At 28.6% G+C, this 15,781-nt stretch overlaps 1 protein-coding gene across 1 annotated transcript; it reads right to left on the bottom strand.

Annotated features, from left to right (window-relative positions):
- Positions 1-2,431: 2,431 nt before the first annotated feature.
- LOC124810115 (stress-associated endoplasmic reticulum protein 2) lies at positions 2,432-3,612 on the bottom strand. The gene is made up of 3 exons (XM_065788505.1): positions 3,411-3,612; positions 2,603-2,675; positions 2,432-2,514 (listed from the first exon to the last, which is right to left on the bottom strand). Exons 1-3 carry the CDS (start codon positions 3,492-3,494, stop codon positions 2,474-2,476), a joined length of 198 nt encoding a protein of 65 aa, XP_065644577.1. The 5' UTR covers positions 3,495-3,612; the 3' UTR covers positions 2,432-2,473.
- Between the last annotated feature and the right edge of the window lie 12,169 nt (positions 3,613-15,781).

The raw sequence follows: 15,781 nt of genomic DNA, 5'->3' as shown, positions 1-15,781 counted from the left end.
GGAGTCTGTGGGCATAACACAGCTGATGTTCGATACCACCTAGCCGTCAAAAGTTTTTCTTTATGGATGCTCCGTCAGTGACACTAGCTATAAAGTGTTTTTGAAATGATAAATTGAAATACGACAGCTTATTTTCAACCAGATCAACAATTTTTTCTGCAGGAAGTGATCCAGCTATAGGAGTCAATCCCAGGTTCCAAAACTTTGTTAATAAGTGTAAATTTACATTTAAATAACGTCGATTTTTTGAAGACGTATATTCGTCTAACGATAAAGAAAATCGCGACCCACTAAATATTTCTTTTGTTATCTCTAAAAACACAGTTTGATTAGCTAAATCATTTCGTTTTTTTATCATACTCATAACATGGGATGGATTTTTTGGTAATAAAATGCCTTTTTCAGACAATGATTTTCAAATGAATTCACTTTTTGTTATGGCATTTATTGAAAAGCAATTCACCGTTGCTAGCTTTGACACAATTTCCTCGATAGTCTGCTGTTTAACAAACAATATGATTTTCTTTTGCACAATTTAAATTTCCGAACCAGTATCTTCATGTAGACGCTTCATATTTAAATCTAGATCTTTAAGTGCGTTTTTAAAACGACGAAGGAGCCCACTTGTCGAAAATCCTTTGCACATTATATTTTCTTTGCACTTTTTGCAAATTGCAGATTCGTCAGATTTTTCTTTACAAAAATACTGCCTTGCTTTCGATCCATTTATAATTGACATAGGATAAGTAAATTGAATCGTAAAACAACTAAAGGTAAAGTTACAAATATTTCTTACATATGTATGTTATCTTACGTATGACTTTTCCTGTTTTTTAAATACAAAAATTATTAAATATTTCAATAATTGAATGCAGAAAAAGTTTAACTTTTCAATAATTTAGAAGTTTAAAAATCAAACTTACTGTTTTCGTCGCAAAAAATCTTTTTTATTTTTTACTCATATTTTATAATAACGAGAAAAAAGAAAACGTCGCATTGCAAATTGCAATGCATTTCTTGAGTTAGATAATTTCAATAACATTTCTTGTTGTGCTTGGTTTTAATATGAGATATGAACACATAAAACACAACAAAATGCAATAATATTTTTCTTATTTTTGGTCGAATTAGTTCAAACAGTTATCATATGTATGTTTGAGAAACCCTAATTATAACTTTAACACTTCTTAATTACCTGTTATTCTGAATTTCTTTATTCTCTTGGTTATTTCTATTTCATTTCTAATTTATATTTACATATATATTTTTGTATGTTACGGTTATGTATAATTTTTTAATGTGAAGCTCGGCAGCTAAGCAAAATGGGCCTTCCTCTTGCTCCAGCCATTAATTTATATATAGGCATACGCAATGTAAACATTCTTTAACGGCGAAATAAACTAGACTTAAAAAAAAATTAAAATAAGGCTTGCAGTAAAAAGGTTGTGAAGCTACCCGGGTAAAATAGGTCTTCATTTCCAAAAAAGATTCGGCAGATTGTACACCAAGATTAAGATGAGTACTACATAGTATGTAGAGAGCTTAAATGTTATTCTGTATCAGTGCTTGTAACATTTGGGCAACGCTGTTTTGTTGATGTATTGAACAGCTGATATTTAGAGAGCAGTAAGTTAATCGGATAAACTAATTTATCTTTTAAAACAAGCAGCTTAGTGTATGTAAAAATTTTTTTAGTACCTTTAAAGGGGTTTATCAAAAACCTTTTTAAGAAATAAAGTGAGACAAACGTAATAAATGTAAAAGACAAAACTTTAATTTTAACTTTGCTAAAAATGTTCTGAGGCAGGAGACGTGCAAATTTTAAATAAAAAGTGTATTTGTTTTAAATAAACAATTGAAATAAGTAATTGTTTGCACCACCATCATGTAAAACAAAATTTAAATTTAAGTTTAGCGGTTTTACCATTTTACAAATTTAATATTCAATTAAAATTTTTAACAATAATTGTAACTAATAATTATTGTTAAAATGGCAAAATTAGATTTATACCGAACCTTAGCACAAACTTAAAAAATAATAAAAGGTGTAATGTTTTTATCATACCGTGAGTTTACATTTTTTTGGAATAAGATACACACAGCTGTTAACTGGTAACAAAAAATCGAAGGTGAATAAGTAAAATATTTTTAAAAGCTGCTTCAATGTACCGCCTTATAATTTTAAGTTTTTCAACATCAACAAGAAAAAGATATTTAAGCAAGGATATATACATCTTTATTCTACCCATGCAGAAATAATTAAAATCGATTTTCCATTTTATAAAAAAAACAACAAACCATACAAATTAAAAGTGTAAAAAAAAAATACACTTTTTGGGGAAATTTTGAGACTAATAACAGTCAACTATTGAAGGGGCCAAAATTACAAATTTAAAGTTCATAAATTATAAATTAAAGAAAAAAATCCATATAAATATTTTTAAAATTTCTTTATAAACCAATTTTGACGACATTACATTCCATATCGAATACTCTGTATTATTTGAAAGACAGCTAAAAGTAAAATAATATTATGTTTAAAAAAATTATTACTATTATTAAAAATGATTATTTTAATTATTAAAATGCTTTTAGTTTATACCTGAGCCACAAACAACAAAAAGGAATAGTCCTAAGAGATATGGTCCAACTGCATATTTTTCATCTTTTGGGTTCTAAAAAAAATCTAAAAAATTTACTATGTATCATAAAAGGAGTTACTCTCTAAATGATAACTTTATATTAACTACGAATAACTATAAAAACTTTAAATTACAAAATATACATTTATCTGGCATCGTGTTGCTTTTAGCCATACCAAAGAAATATCTATATTCAACTTACAAAAAAACAATAAAAAGTTTTTTCTATTTCTTTAATTTAAATTCTCTTTCTTTAAATCAGGTTAAATATAGTAAGAAGTAGGATAATTTCTTCAAAAAAATGCTTCATTTTATTCTAACAACCACTTGAAAATTTGTTAAACTTTTATTTTTAGTGTGTTAGTGCGTGTGTTTGTTTGTGTGTGTGAATAATAATTAATTTGTATAAAATATTTATAATGTATAAAATTTTTAATGCTGTTATAAAATTGTAAAGAGGTGTTATGAAATTGTAAATATCACATACTATGCTTTTTTTTAACTACACTTAATACTCATTTGAAAAAAACAAAAAAACATTAAACATATCTACTTTGTCTTTAAAATATGCCATATTTCAATAAGAAAAAACACATATGTAAAACTTTAAATAACAAACAACAAATACAAACCCAGTAAATAATTTACACGTTTACTAACTAAATTTAAAACTCTGTTAAGGCTTTTTAAATTACATTAATAAAGACCAATGTCAAATTTACAATAATACGATAATTACAATAACTATATGTAGAAAAAAAAACAAACCATGGTTTTTGGAACATTTCCTCTCATTGTGACATTTTGGCTATGCTTCTCATTAGCAACACGCATTCTTTGTTTTGGTGCCATATTATTATGAAAATGAAGTATGGTAGATTTTTACTGTATTTTTTTTTTAAATAAAATAAAAACCTTCACAATTTGTGTTAAATTGAAAAAGGAAGTTGCGTACATTAACTGCAATTTTTGTTTAGTACGAATAAATTTCGGATTGGTTGAAAATTTTTGCCACGTGATACGTGTTTTTCAATTATGCGGAACAAAATCTGTATCGCTTCTATGCTTAACATCAAATCGTTACAACTGAAGTTATAATTGCCAATTACCATAAATTTTGCCTAGTGCCTACCAATTACCAATGTAATGTCTTTAAGTACTTTTTTCATGGGATTCTTTTAAGTACCGTATTTCTAGTAATTTTAAGTAAGTAATCTTATGTATTTTCGTAAGTGTTTATAGTTTTATGGTTTTCCACACTGTGGGTTTCGTTCTGCAAAGTATACAATACCACAGAGCTTAAAGCTCAGTCTAAGTGCAAATTTCATAACTGCAAATCTGCTAAAATGAAAATGTTAAAAGTGCAAATTTGCACTTACAACATTTCAAGCAGTAGACAATGTTTCGTCTGACTTTTTTTTTCCCGTGAACTTTGGGAAGTCATGACTTCCCGAAGTTCACGGGAAAAAAAGTCAGACGAATTATCGTCTATTCAAGCAGTTGAAAAAACTTGATTACGTGCGATTCTGCGTAAGAGCGTTAAAAGTATTTAATACTGGTGTTAATGCTAACTTGCGTAAGAAAAACCTTTTAAAAGTGCGTACTACAAGCTTTTATGAAAAAATAAATGCGTCACTTCTGTGATTTGGTTGGGAACGATGTATTTTAAACTTTTCGTTTAAAATACATTCGTTTATTATTAAAAAAAGTTAAAATCGTTTGTCCACCTTTAACTAATTTGCGCTTTTTCAAGTTTTTGCCACTGTTTAGCACTTTTGAAGGTGTGCAATTATGCTAATTTGTACTTAAGACAGTGTTTAACAACTCTTTTGGCGCAAAGTTTTTGCAGATTCTGAAAACACTAAACAAGCTCTTTTATTATCAAAAATAAAACTAACCAGTGATATTTAAGTTCGAAATATAAAAAAAATTATACACTGCGCGACATAATGATAGGACACCCCAAAAAGATTTATAAAACTCTACTATACATTTATAATTAAAAAATAATTTTTATTGTAAATGAAAGCAAAGGGTTTACAACACTAAACAGCAGTTTAACAAATTTATTTTTAATGTAACTTGCATTTTATTAAAAAAAACCCGTTTTTTCAGTGCGACAAAATTATAAGACAATTTTATAAAAAAACATTTTATTTGCAAACCGCAGTTGTGGGCAATTAAGAATATTTATTTGATGTAAACACCTCAGACGATTATTAAACTGTAAACTTTTGTGAACTTTGTGAAATTAAATATAAAATAACAAATTAAATAACAATGGGTCGTGCTGAACTGTTGAGTCCAGATGAGAAAAAAGTGCTCTCTAACTTACCGAAAATGGGTCACTCCGTTAGTTACATGGCTAGAGCTATTGGACGCAGCCAAATTGTGATTAAAAACTACGTTAATAGTCCTCATATGAAAGGAATAAAAAAAAGTCCCGGACTTCCATCAACATTAAGTGACCGTGATAAGCGAAGGTTGTTGAAAAAAGCTTCAAATTCTTCATTAACTACACGTCAAATTAATGCAGAAGCAGGCGTGTTTGCTAATTTACGTACAGCTCAGCGAGTTATTCATAATGCTTTTTACCTTTCACGCAAAATACTTCAGTGAAAACCACCTTTGACAACACAGTCACATAAAAAATCGAATAAATTTTGAAAAGGACTACGTAACATGGAAAGAAGAATGGTAAAAAGTAGTATTTTCTGACGAAAAGCAATTTTGTCCTGATGGGCCGGATAAATGAAATTATTATTTTCACGATTTGCATAAAGAACCCGCAACACAGCAACGACGTCAAATGGGTGGTGATGGTATAATGATTTGGTGTGCAATTGAGTATTATGGTATATCAAAAATTCATTTTATTGACGGAAAAATGAAGGCTATGGATTATCTTTTAATTGTTCAAGAATTTTTAAGACATGAAGCATCTGTAATAGGTGGTGAAAATTTTGTTTTTCTGCAAGTTAATGCTAGCGTTCATACAGCTAAAATAGTAAAGAAATATTTCAAGTAAAATTGAAACATTGAAGTGGCCTAAATCAGCTAAAAGAAAGTAAAGAACCATACAACTAAAAAGTTGTATGGCTCTTTACCTTCTAGGATGATTGAAGTGATTCAAAAAAGTTGTAAAAGTACCCACTATTGATTGTTTAAAATTGAGACGTCTTTTAATATAAATGACTATTTATACGAATTGTTTCCAAAAGTGTCTTATAATTTTGTCGCACTAAAAAAACAGTTTTTTTTTTAATAAAATACGTGATATGTTTAAAATAAGTTTTTTAAAATGTTGTTTAGTCTTGTAATCCTTTTGCTCTCATTTACTATAAAAATTAGTTTTTAAATATAAATGTATAGTAAAGTTTTATAAATATCTTTAGGGGGTCTTATCATTATGTCGCGCAGTGTATATGTTCAAAATATATTATTTTTCAGTTTTTGTTCAGTTCTTATGGAATTGATTTATTTTCTAATTCTAATTTTACTTATAAAAATAATTCCTGTTTCAGTTTTAAATCTTTTTTCTTAAAACTAATTTCAGCTTAGTTCTTACGATTTCAACAATTTTACTTCTTATTTTAGTTCCTAATTCAGTTAATATTTTACTTTTATCAGTATTTTTTTAGCAGTTTTTAACAGGATGTTTATAAAGTAAAGTATCATTATCAAAGTTTCAAGGCAACAATATTAAAACAATTTTATAATATAATACAATATCAATACTAATTAAGCAAACGATAATTGTGAATCAGTCATTCAACAATTGATTTGAATTGAGATTAGATTTTTTTTGATACTGTAAGAAAATAAATGCCTAAATGGCAATCGCATATCGTTGTTTAGTTTTTATAAAATTCTTCTCTCTAATAATTTTTTCATTCAGTTATGGCGTCCACTTGTTAAAATTTTTATGATTAATTTCTTTATTTGAAAGGATTTTATTCGACAAGAATTTAAAGCGCTTCAAGACACCAGATTAACATTTAGATCTATTTACTCAGCAGATTCACATTTAGATCCATAGACTCAGCAGCTGTTTGTAATTCTGGCTCATTTCCATAAACACTTGTTATATACATCTTTGTTACATGGAACAAGGTTTCCATTTCCGGCTGTAAAAATTGAAACAAGGTTTTCATTTCCGGCGTAAAAATAAAGACAGCAGTAGTTGGATCTAAAACCATGCAGCAGATGTAAGAGGATTAAATGAATTTGAGTCCGGGTGCAGAATTGATTTAAACGTTCGACATAGGTCTCCAAAAATTTCGCTGTCAAAGTCATGTTTGTTGGATTATCTTGCAGGTGGCATTCTAAGTTGAGTATGGATGTTAAAACCTGTGAAGGAAATTTGGGCACCGGTAGTGATGGAAAAAAAAACGTATTTTTTTGCTATCGTGTTTTTTTCACACCCAAAAAACGTGTTTTTTTTATTTTTTGTTTTTTTTGGAGATTTTTTGACTTTTACAGATCTTTTTGGTGTTTTTATTTACTTACTTTCAAATTTTTTTAAATGTCTCCAACTTATCTAAAATGTTTCTATTTAGTTTTGGTTGAGTATTTTAGATTCTATATTAAATTAATTTATTTTTAAAGCGTGAACAGAGTTCACAAAAGAGTTAAATTAATGATTTTTTTATTGATAAAATCGTTAACAAACTATTTGTTTTTTTCAAAATTTGAATTCAAAAATTGATAAGAAGCAACTTTATTTTAAGTTTTTTTTTATTATCTCAAATTCATCTACAGAAGAATCTTGACTAGAAAGCTCTGATTCTTGTTCAAGTGACTCAAATTCTAGTTCAGGTGGCTCTTCATCTGAAACATTAATTGTTTCATGAGATTTATCTAAAATATTTATTAGTTCTTTAGGCAGAACTGGTTGTTGTGTTGCACACATATCCATTGCTTCAAGTTTTAAATTTTGTGATACAAACACTAATTTTGTTGCTCTTTCATTTATTAATCTGTTTCTTTTGGCACTGTGAATATTTGCATAAATGCTAAAAACTCTTTCGCAAGCAGCACTTGTAGCAGGAAGCTGAAGAATTTTTACTGCTACTTTTGATAATTCAGTAGATGAACATAATCCCTTCCACCAGTTTGGACCTAACGTTAGGTCAATAGCTGTCCATATAAAAGTTTTTGAAAAACTCCTCCTTTACTCTGGTAATTTTCTAAATCAGCCATCAAAATATCTATTTTGGTATTAGATGAGTTTACAGCAATTGAATATATTACTTCACATGCATCAATCTGTTAAAAAAATTTAGATATTGCATTAATGGTTTTACTTAGTTTAATAAAAATAAACAAAAGTTACTAATAATTTAACCTTTTGTTCCCCCATTTAAATATCTTCCTTGATATTTGGGGTCAAGTAGATTAGCAGCCATATGAATTTTTGTTAAGCAAAATTTTTTTCTTTTAGCAAATAGTTCTTTCATCTCTACATCCTCATTCTTTGTTAAAGGACTGCTTTCTATGTTTTGATTAATATTATTTTCTAAATTATAAAAGATTTCAACTACAGACGACAACATTGGGCTGTCGGCTTCTTTTTGTTGCAGAATTCAATACACATCGCTCAGAGATGGCCAAAGATTTTAAAGATTGTTTATTTTTCTGTATACTCTCAAGACACGCCACAGTGGAACCCCATCTATTAATAAAATAGATTTTAATCACATATCCTAGTTTAGTAATATAAAATTAGAAATAAAATAGATTGCTATATAAAACTATGTTTTAATTAATTGTATAAAAAATAACAATTACCTGGTCTTTACCTGTAGTTTTAATGAAATGTTTGAATTTTTGATTGTTGGTTTTTGAATTTCTTTAAACATTGCGCCTATTATGTGAGAGTTTTTGATTTCCTTTACAATATCTGTTGCTTGTGACATTAACATACAAAGAGTAGGTATTTTACCTGAAGGTAGTGATTTCCATAAAATGGGCAATGATGAAGGTAATGTCAACACAAAGTTGATAACTGCTTCATTTCTGCAAAATGTAAATAGTTTTCAAGTTTTTATTTTTAAATTATTTGCATAAATAATATATTAGTATTTTTGTATAAATTTATTAAACTAATACCTAATATAACTCCATCCATCACACATAAGTCCTACTGAATCTGCTATTGCAATTAAGTCTTTAACATTGTTTGATATTCTATTGAATTCTTTATCCAAAAGTGTGTTTGACACTTCATACCTTGATGGAAGCTGATAAGCTGGGCGTAAGTTATTTAAAAAGGTTTTCCAGTATTTATTATCAATTAAACTCATGAGTGACCCACTTGCGTAAATAGCTCTAGATAGATGTGCATCAATTGATTCCTATGACATTATTAATCTTAGATAAACAATTAAAAACAAATATACTACGCAACAAAAAAAAAAATGTTGATACCTTTTCACATTGTTTCATGCTATCAAACATTGAACAGGATTTACCACTTTTAAATATTAGTTCTGAATGTTTTAAAGTGTCTGAAATAATGTTTGTGACATTTTTACTATTACAATGCTTACTTAAAACAAAGTTTTTAAAAATTGCATGTTGCTTTTCTTTGTGTTGTTTCTGTCATGATTTTTTTGACATAACTGTGTCATCATTTAAAAACTTGTATTTGACTTCAACTGGACATTTTCTACATTTCTTAATATGCATGGCCATTCGTGTTCCACTTTTCGGCATAACATCATTGTAAAAAGAACAATAAACTCTTTCCATTTTGCTCACCTGGCTTGCTGGCTTGAATAAAATGCTCACCGTTGTTTTCTTTCTACCCCCAGTGTGGCTACAGACCACACTATTATTACTACTCATTACTAAGTTCTAATCAAACAAATAAATGATGTGACTATTTTGATTAGAAATCTGCTTAATTAATGCTTACAATACCTTGTAAAGGCTATATTCTAAATTAATTTCATAGTTTAGTTATATTATCAAATAAACAAATAATAATAATAATTGTATTACAAAAAATTTTCTTTACTTCAAATTGTAATAAACTGGTACATTAAGATTTTTAAAACAACAATATATCATCATTAATAACCTTATGTTTCAAAACAAAAAACAAAAAGCATAAAATAAGATAGCAAAATTACAAAAAAAAAATTAAAACTATGCAAAACTTATACAATACATATAAATTTTGCTATGCAGTGTTATTTTATTTATAAGTTAAAAAAAAATTTATAAATGAAAAAAGTTCTCATTCATTCTACAAATTACAAAAATTAGTTTTCATTCTCTTGAAAAATTTGTTTTTAATGTTAAGGAAAATTTGTTTTGAACTCAAAAAATATATCTACATAAAAAAACAAACAAAGAAAGACAAATCTCCTTTACTTATGATGTCTATGTATTTTATGAGAAAATACTTTCAATTTTATTTTAGCTTATTATAAGTAAGTCATTGAAGAACAGTTGTTAAACTTATTTGATAGACATTTGAAGAACTTGTAAAACAAGACAGATAAATGGTATGTTAAATAGGAGAATGTTTAAAAAAACAACCCAAAAAAACCAAAAAACAAAGCAGTTGGTTTTTTGGCCAAAAAAGAGTTTTTTTTTGCAAAAAAATAAGAAACAAGAAAACGACTCACATCTCTAGGCATCGGTTTGAAGTATATCAGTTTGTACTGCGAAGGGTTCTAAAAGTGAGGAAATGTTTTGAAGCCAAACTCATTCACTTGCTTTGAATGTGTCAATTCCTAGATTCAAGTAAACCATCTGAATTTAAAGTTTATACTATTATTAAAGTTTATACTAATTAAACTAGTAACAGTTATAATAACTGATAATTGTCATTGTTTTTCCACGCTTTTTTGGCATGATTTAAAATGCAGGAATAATGTTTTAAAATACAGGAAAATAAAGCCTTTACTATAAATCCTGTTTTGTTTTTCAATGGTAAAGACTAAAGAACATTTTTTGGTTTATTGCTACTTTTACTTTTATAGTTTAAATAAGACTACAACTTTGTAAGTTTTAAAATACCAAAAATAGTTTATATTGTTAAATAGTTATATAGTTAAATATCGGAAGTATTAGTTAATCCTCGAAGTTAAAGGGATGAAGAAAGATCTAGATTATCGCGAAAACGATTAGCTGAAAAAAATGAGTTTCATCAAAGTTCACCAGCTAAAGTTCATCAGCCACTGAGCCCCATACTGTAGCTGTTTTCAAGCTCAAATTCCGCCTCAAAACAATCAAAGAGGTTTCTTATCAAGACAAAAATAAAAGGTAGTATCAGCAGCGGCCACTTGTCGATGTGAGAATTTTTGGGAGATTGTTTATGTAAATTAAAAAAGTATAGAGCCAAGGATAAAAAACTTGAGGAACCCCTGAAGTTACAAGATATGAAGAAGAATGCTATCCATAGAAGACAACTTTTATAATGCGATTGGTAATAAAGGATTCAGTAATCTTAAAGATGTTACCTAAAAATAAACCGTAAGAGAAGAGCTTATGGAGAAGACCAGCATACCACCAAACTTAACCAAAAGCTTTAGAAATGTTGAGAACAATAGACTTAATCTCTCCACATCTATCTAATGCACAATAAAACCTATCAGTTGTTACCGTCAAAAAATCAGCAATAGAACAAGAAGATCGAAATCCATATTGATGATCAAAAAGAAAGTTATTAGATTCAAGATGAGAGATGAAATGTTTAATCTCTCATTGTGAACCTAACTTAAAACTAACTAAAGACTCAAAAACCATGCTCATGATAAGAAAACTAAGGAGACAATAGTTATAAAAAGTATGATTGCTCTCAAAAAATTTTGAAAAATTGAGATAACAGCTGCTGCTTTCAGACAGGAAACGACAGTCATATATATATATAAAGTAATTCTATATATCAAAATTAAGGAGATGTTGGCGCAATGCAATTTTCATGTAAAAAGTAAAACTGTGAAACTTAATAAACTATTTAACTAAATATAGATGTCATGATATAATGTTAGATAAATGTTAGATATAATATTAGGAAATGTTATGATAAATTGCTAGATATAATAATAGTAATAATAATAATAATAATAATATATATATATATATATATATATATATATATATATATATATATATATCTACATACACCTTCGTTCACATTTTCTTATTTAAAATATGTCGCGACTCTTTCACGCCATTAACTCAGCTGTTATGGCTGCCATGAGTTCAGTTCAAACACGCACGAATGAGTAAAGGTAGCAGCATTAAATACAGCATTAATATAACTATGTATATATTTTATTATTATTCTTATTCACTCCCAACTAGGCTGCAAACAACCACTACTAAGTTAGGAGTTACTAGAAAAAAAGAATAGAGTTACAGAGTAAGAGAACGGTTGACAGAAGACTTAAAAAGTTGAAGGTTGTATGAGTTAGAAAAACATGAAGATGGGAGAGAGTTCCCAAGGAATGAAGTGTGGGAAAAAAAGCTAGACGAATAAAAGTTTTTGGAGCATGCGGGGACAGACACAGTAAAAGAATGAACAATGTTCAATGACGAGTCAAGTGAGAATGAGTTTTAGTAGATGGAACTAGAGATGATAGCTCCATTGAGCAGCGACTTTGATAGTGTTTGTAGAAAAGAGAAAGAGATGCAACTTTACGACGATGGGAAAGAGGCTCAAGCTTAGCAGATAGAGCGGATCCAACTACCTTTACAATTCGTTTTTGGACATTGTCAAAAGGAGAAAGAGCATCGTTAGAAGAACCAGCCCAAATATGACAACAGTATTCTATACAATGACGAATAAGAGATTTATAAAGGTAGAGAATGGATTCAGGAGAGAGAAAATGGCGAGCACGATAAAGAGAAGCAACCTTTCAACATTTGCCTTTGTGGATTTTCAAATATAATGTTAAAAATGTGTCCATAGAAAGTAATGTTAATGTAAGAAAATCGTTTACATTTTGATTGACCAGATTTGTCATGCATTTCTAGTATTAATAAACTTTGTACAGATAACTTTTAAATTAAATTTTCATATTATTCTACCTTTTAAAAAGGTATAAAACGTTTGTTTCGACCCAATAAAATTGACTTGATAAAACCAATTTGTTTTATTTAAATTTAAGAAATTTATATGAAAAAAAAAAGTGTTATTATTACATAAATTAACTTTGTTTATTAAACTATTGTTTACATAACATATGTTAACAACTACTTAGTCGAAAGAGTTGTCGGTATAAACAATTGAGTATTTCGGTTATTAACGAACCAATTAATATAAGTTTTTTGACATGAATGAATCTATTAGAGTTTAGGTGCATGAAGTTGTGAGTTTTATTACAGTGTTATATTTCCTGAAGAGTATTATAAAAAAAAATTCTTATCAGTTTTGGTGGAAGTAGAAAAGTGTGAACAAACAAGGTAGCTTTAGTTTTAAACTCACTGTAGCGCAAATGTTTCATAATGTTTCTCAACAGTTATTGATGTAGTTACACAATTAAATATGTAACATTTTCAACTTTACAGTTTAATAGTGACAACATATTTTCATATCATTTTTTCGTGACTTTTTTCTTTATTTTTACGTGTGCTTTAAATAAATAAACTTTTATCTATTATAAGATGGCGCTTAAAAGCTTCGCCTCAGCACTTTATATTTTATGGATTCTAACAACAGTTTCACCTTTAACAGGTAAATATATATATTTTTTAAACATTTTTATTAATATACTGCAAACTTATGAAAAACCTTTTCTTTCTGTTTAGATGGAACTGTTTTAACTATATAAAATTGTAAATTTTATTTGTATCAAGTTAACTGTTGTTTAGGTCAAAGGCACCGAATCCCAACACCGTCAACAACAAGTGTCAGCCCAGTACTGCCAGCGAAGACAACGAGTACCTCTCCGTTAGTGAACGTTAACACATTAGTATTGTCAACATTACTCAAATCAATATCATCTACAGCGGCTGGTAAATCTTCTATAACAATTCTAATTTAATATTACTTAAAAAAATTTACGCTCTTTGTGAGTTTTTAATTTTTTAAGTCTCCACTCCCAAAAGCAATTGACAAAATGACATTTAGTGCCGTCAGCATATTTAGTGCTGTCAGCACATTATTGTCTACACATTTTTTACGTGAAAAAATATTTGTTCAAAGTTTTGCGGTTCGTTCATAAACATATTTTGTTTTTTATAAGTTTTTTTTTGTTAAGTCAACTGACGATATGCTTTTGTTTAAGTTATTGATTATTGTTAATGTAATAAACAAACTATTTGCTTGAATTTTAGCCACTTTGAAACAATCAAGCACAGGTTCATTGTTAGAAAATCGACAGTCAAATTCGTTAAGTACTACTACGGCTAAAATCACAACAAATAAAGTTCCCCGTATATACGGTAAGTTTATAACTTGTCTTTTTAATTTGGTTGAATATTGCATGCAATTGTTAAAGGTCTTGCATTAATTTTAGCGCCAGCAACGTTGTGCAATTCTTTATCTTGTCGTCTGCCGCTCTGCAGATGCGCAGGAACAGATATCCCTGGCGGGTTTCCAAAGAACAACACACCACAAATGATTATGCTAACTATGGATGACGGAGTAGTGTTAGAAAACATTCAAATATATAAAGATTTGCTCGATGGTGTAAATAACTCTAATGGATGCCCAGTTAAAGCAACGTTTTTTGTTTCTGGGGATAATACTGATTACAGTTTAGTTAAAGAATTAAAACAGCGTGGTAAACAGTTTTAATTTGTGTATACATCAATCTCATTTTTTTATTGCAAAAAAATAATAATAAGGAATGAAATCTCGTAAACCCTGCTTTTCAAGGTTATAAAGTTTTTTAAAGAAAAAATCTTTATCAAACATGTATAAGAATAAAGTATAAATATACATATATATATATATTTGTAATAATGTGTTAGAGTGTAATTTAAGGCCACGAAATAGCCGATCACTCAGTCACTCACAAGTTTCCCATTGAGTGGTGAAGCCAAAACGTAAGCATTACGATATTTTAAAATCTGCAAAAATGAAAAATGAAAACCTGCAACAACTAATTATATACAAACTTTTTATTTAAAAGCCATCCTACACAGAACTCGAATTTGAGATTGTTGGTCAAATGAATACTATCCAGGATAAAATTGGTGTTACTACGCGTGGATGGAGAAATCCTTTTCTTGGAGGCACCGAAAACACATTTCAAGTTTTAGCTGATAATGACTTTTTGTATGATAGCACTTTGGGTACGTTTCCAGGAGTGAGATGGTGGCCTTATACGTTAGATTATTTACCGTCCTCAGAGTGTTATATGGAAAACTGTCCTCAAAGTAAAGTTTTACTTACAAATTTTTTGTAGTGTAAATGATCATTTTTTCTCAACTGAAAATTGGCATCAGGAATGGAATTCTTTTTTTTTGTATTTTAGATTCTTACCCTAGTTTATGGGAAGTCCCACTTGTTTCATGGCAATGCGATGAAGGCGGCAACAATTTCGGAACAATGATTAACGAATGTCAAGATTCTGGTGACGAAGAAAGTGTGTATCAAATGATAATGAGAAACTTTCAGCTTCATTACCAGGACAAAAAGCAACCATTTCCTATGTTTGGTCACTCGTTCTGGTTTGATAACGCTTCTTACAGGAAAACCGGTAAGATTTTCATTTTAATTTAATTTATAAATGAATGAACACAAAAAAATGAAATGTCAATCCAAAATAATGGCGCATTACTTTTAAGTTAACCATTCTTTTTTTCCAGCACTCGTCAGATTTATAAACGATGTTAGAAAGTTAAAAGACGTATATTTTGTGACAGTTCAGCAGGTCGTTAAATGGATGCAATCACCTATTGGCCTAGATAAAAACCCGTTTTCGTGTCGTTCAACTTTTGTTTGACATTATTTTGAGTGCTGTAGTTTGAACACTTTATATATAACTACTTGTTTGTCCGCGTTAACAACTTTTTTATGTGTTTTTTTTTAATGGTTTGCATTGGTATTTTAGTAAATCAGAGTTATATTTTATATTTATTATATAAAAATTTTTATAATTATACAACTTTTAATTTAAAAAACAACTTGTTTTTGTTTATCCCATACAAAACGCCTATATTGACAATTAGAC

This window comes from Hydra vulgaris, chromosome 01 (genome assembly GCF_038396675.1).
Source record: "Hydra vulgaris chromosome 01, alternate assembly HydraT2T_AEP".
NCBI lineage: Eukaryota > Metazoa > Cnidaria > Hydrozoa > Anthoathecata > Hydridae > Hydra > Hydra vulgaris.
Note: the sequence above shows the minus strand (reverse complement) of the source record. Positions and strands in the feature narration are given on the sequence as shown.

Bases quoted from the DNA above. Each gene is read 5' to 3' on its own strand.
- LOC124810115 (XM_065788505.1), bottom strand. From the start codon at position 3,494: ATGGCACCAAAACAAAGAATGCGTGTTGCTAATGAGAAGCATAGCCAA. The intron at 2,676-3,410 runs GTTTGTTTTTTT...GATTTTTTTTAG, and splicing joins GAAATGTTCCAAAAACCATG to AACCCAAAAGATGAAAAATA. The intron at 2,515-2,602 runs GTATAAACTAAA...TTTTACTTTTAG, and splicing joins TTTTGTTGTTTGTGGCTCAG to CTGTCTTTCAAATAATACAG.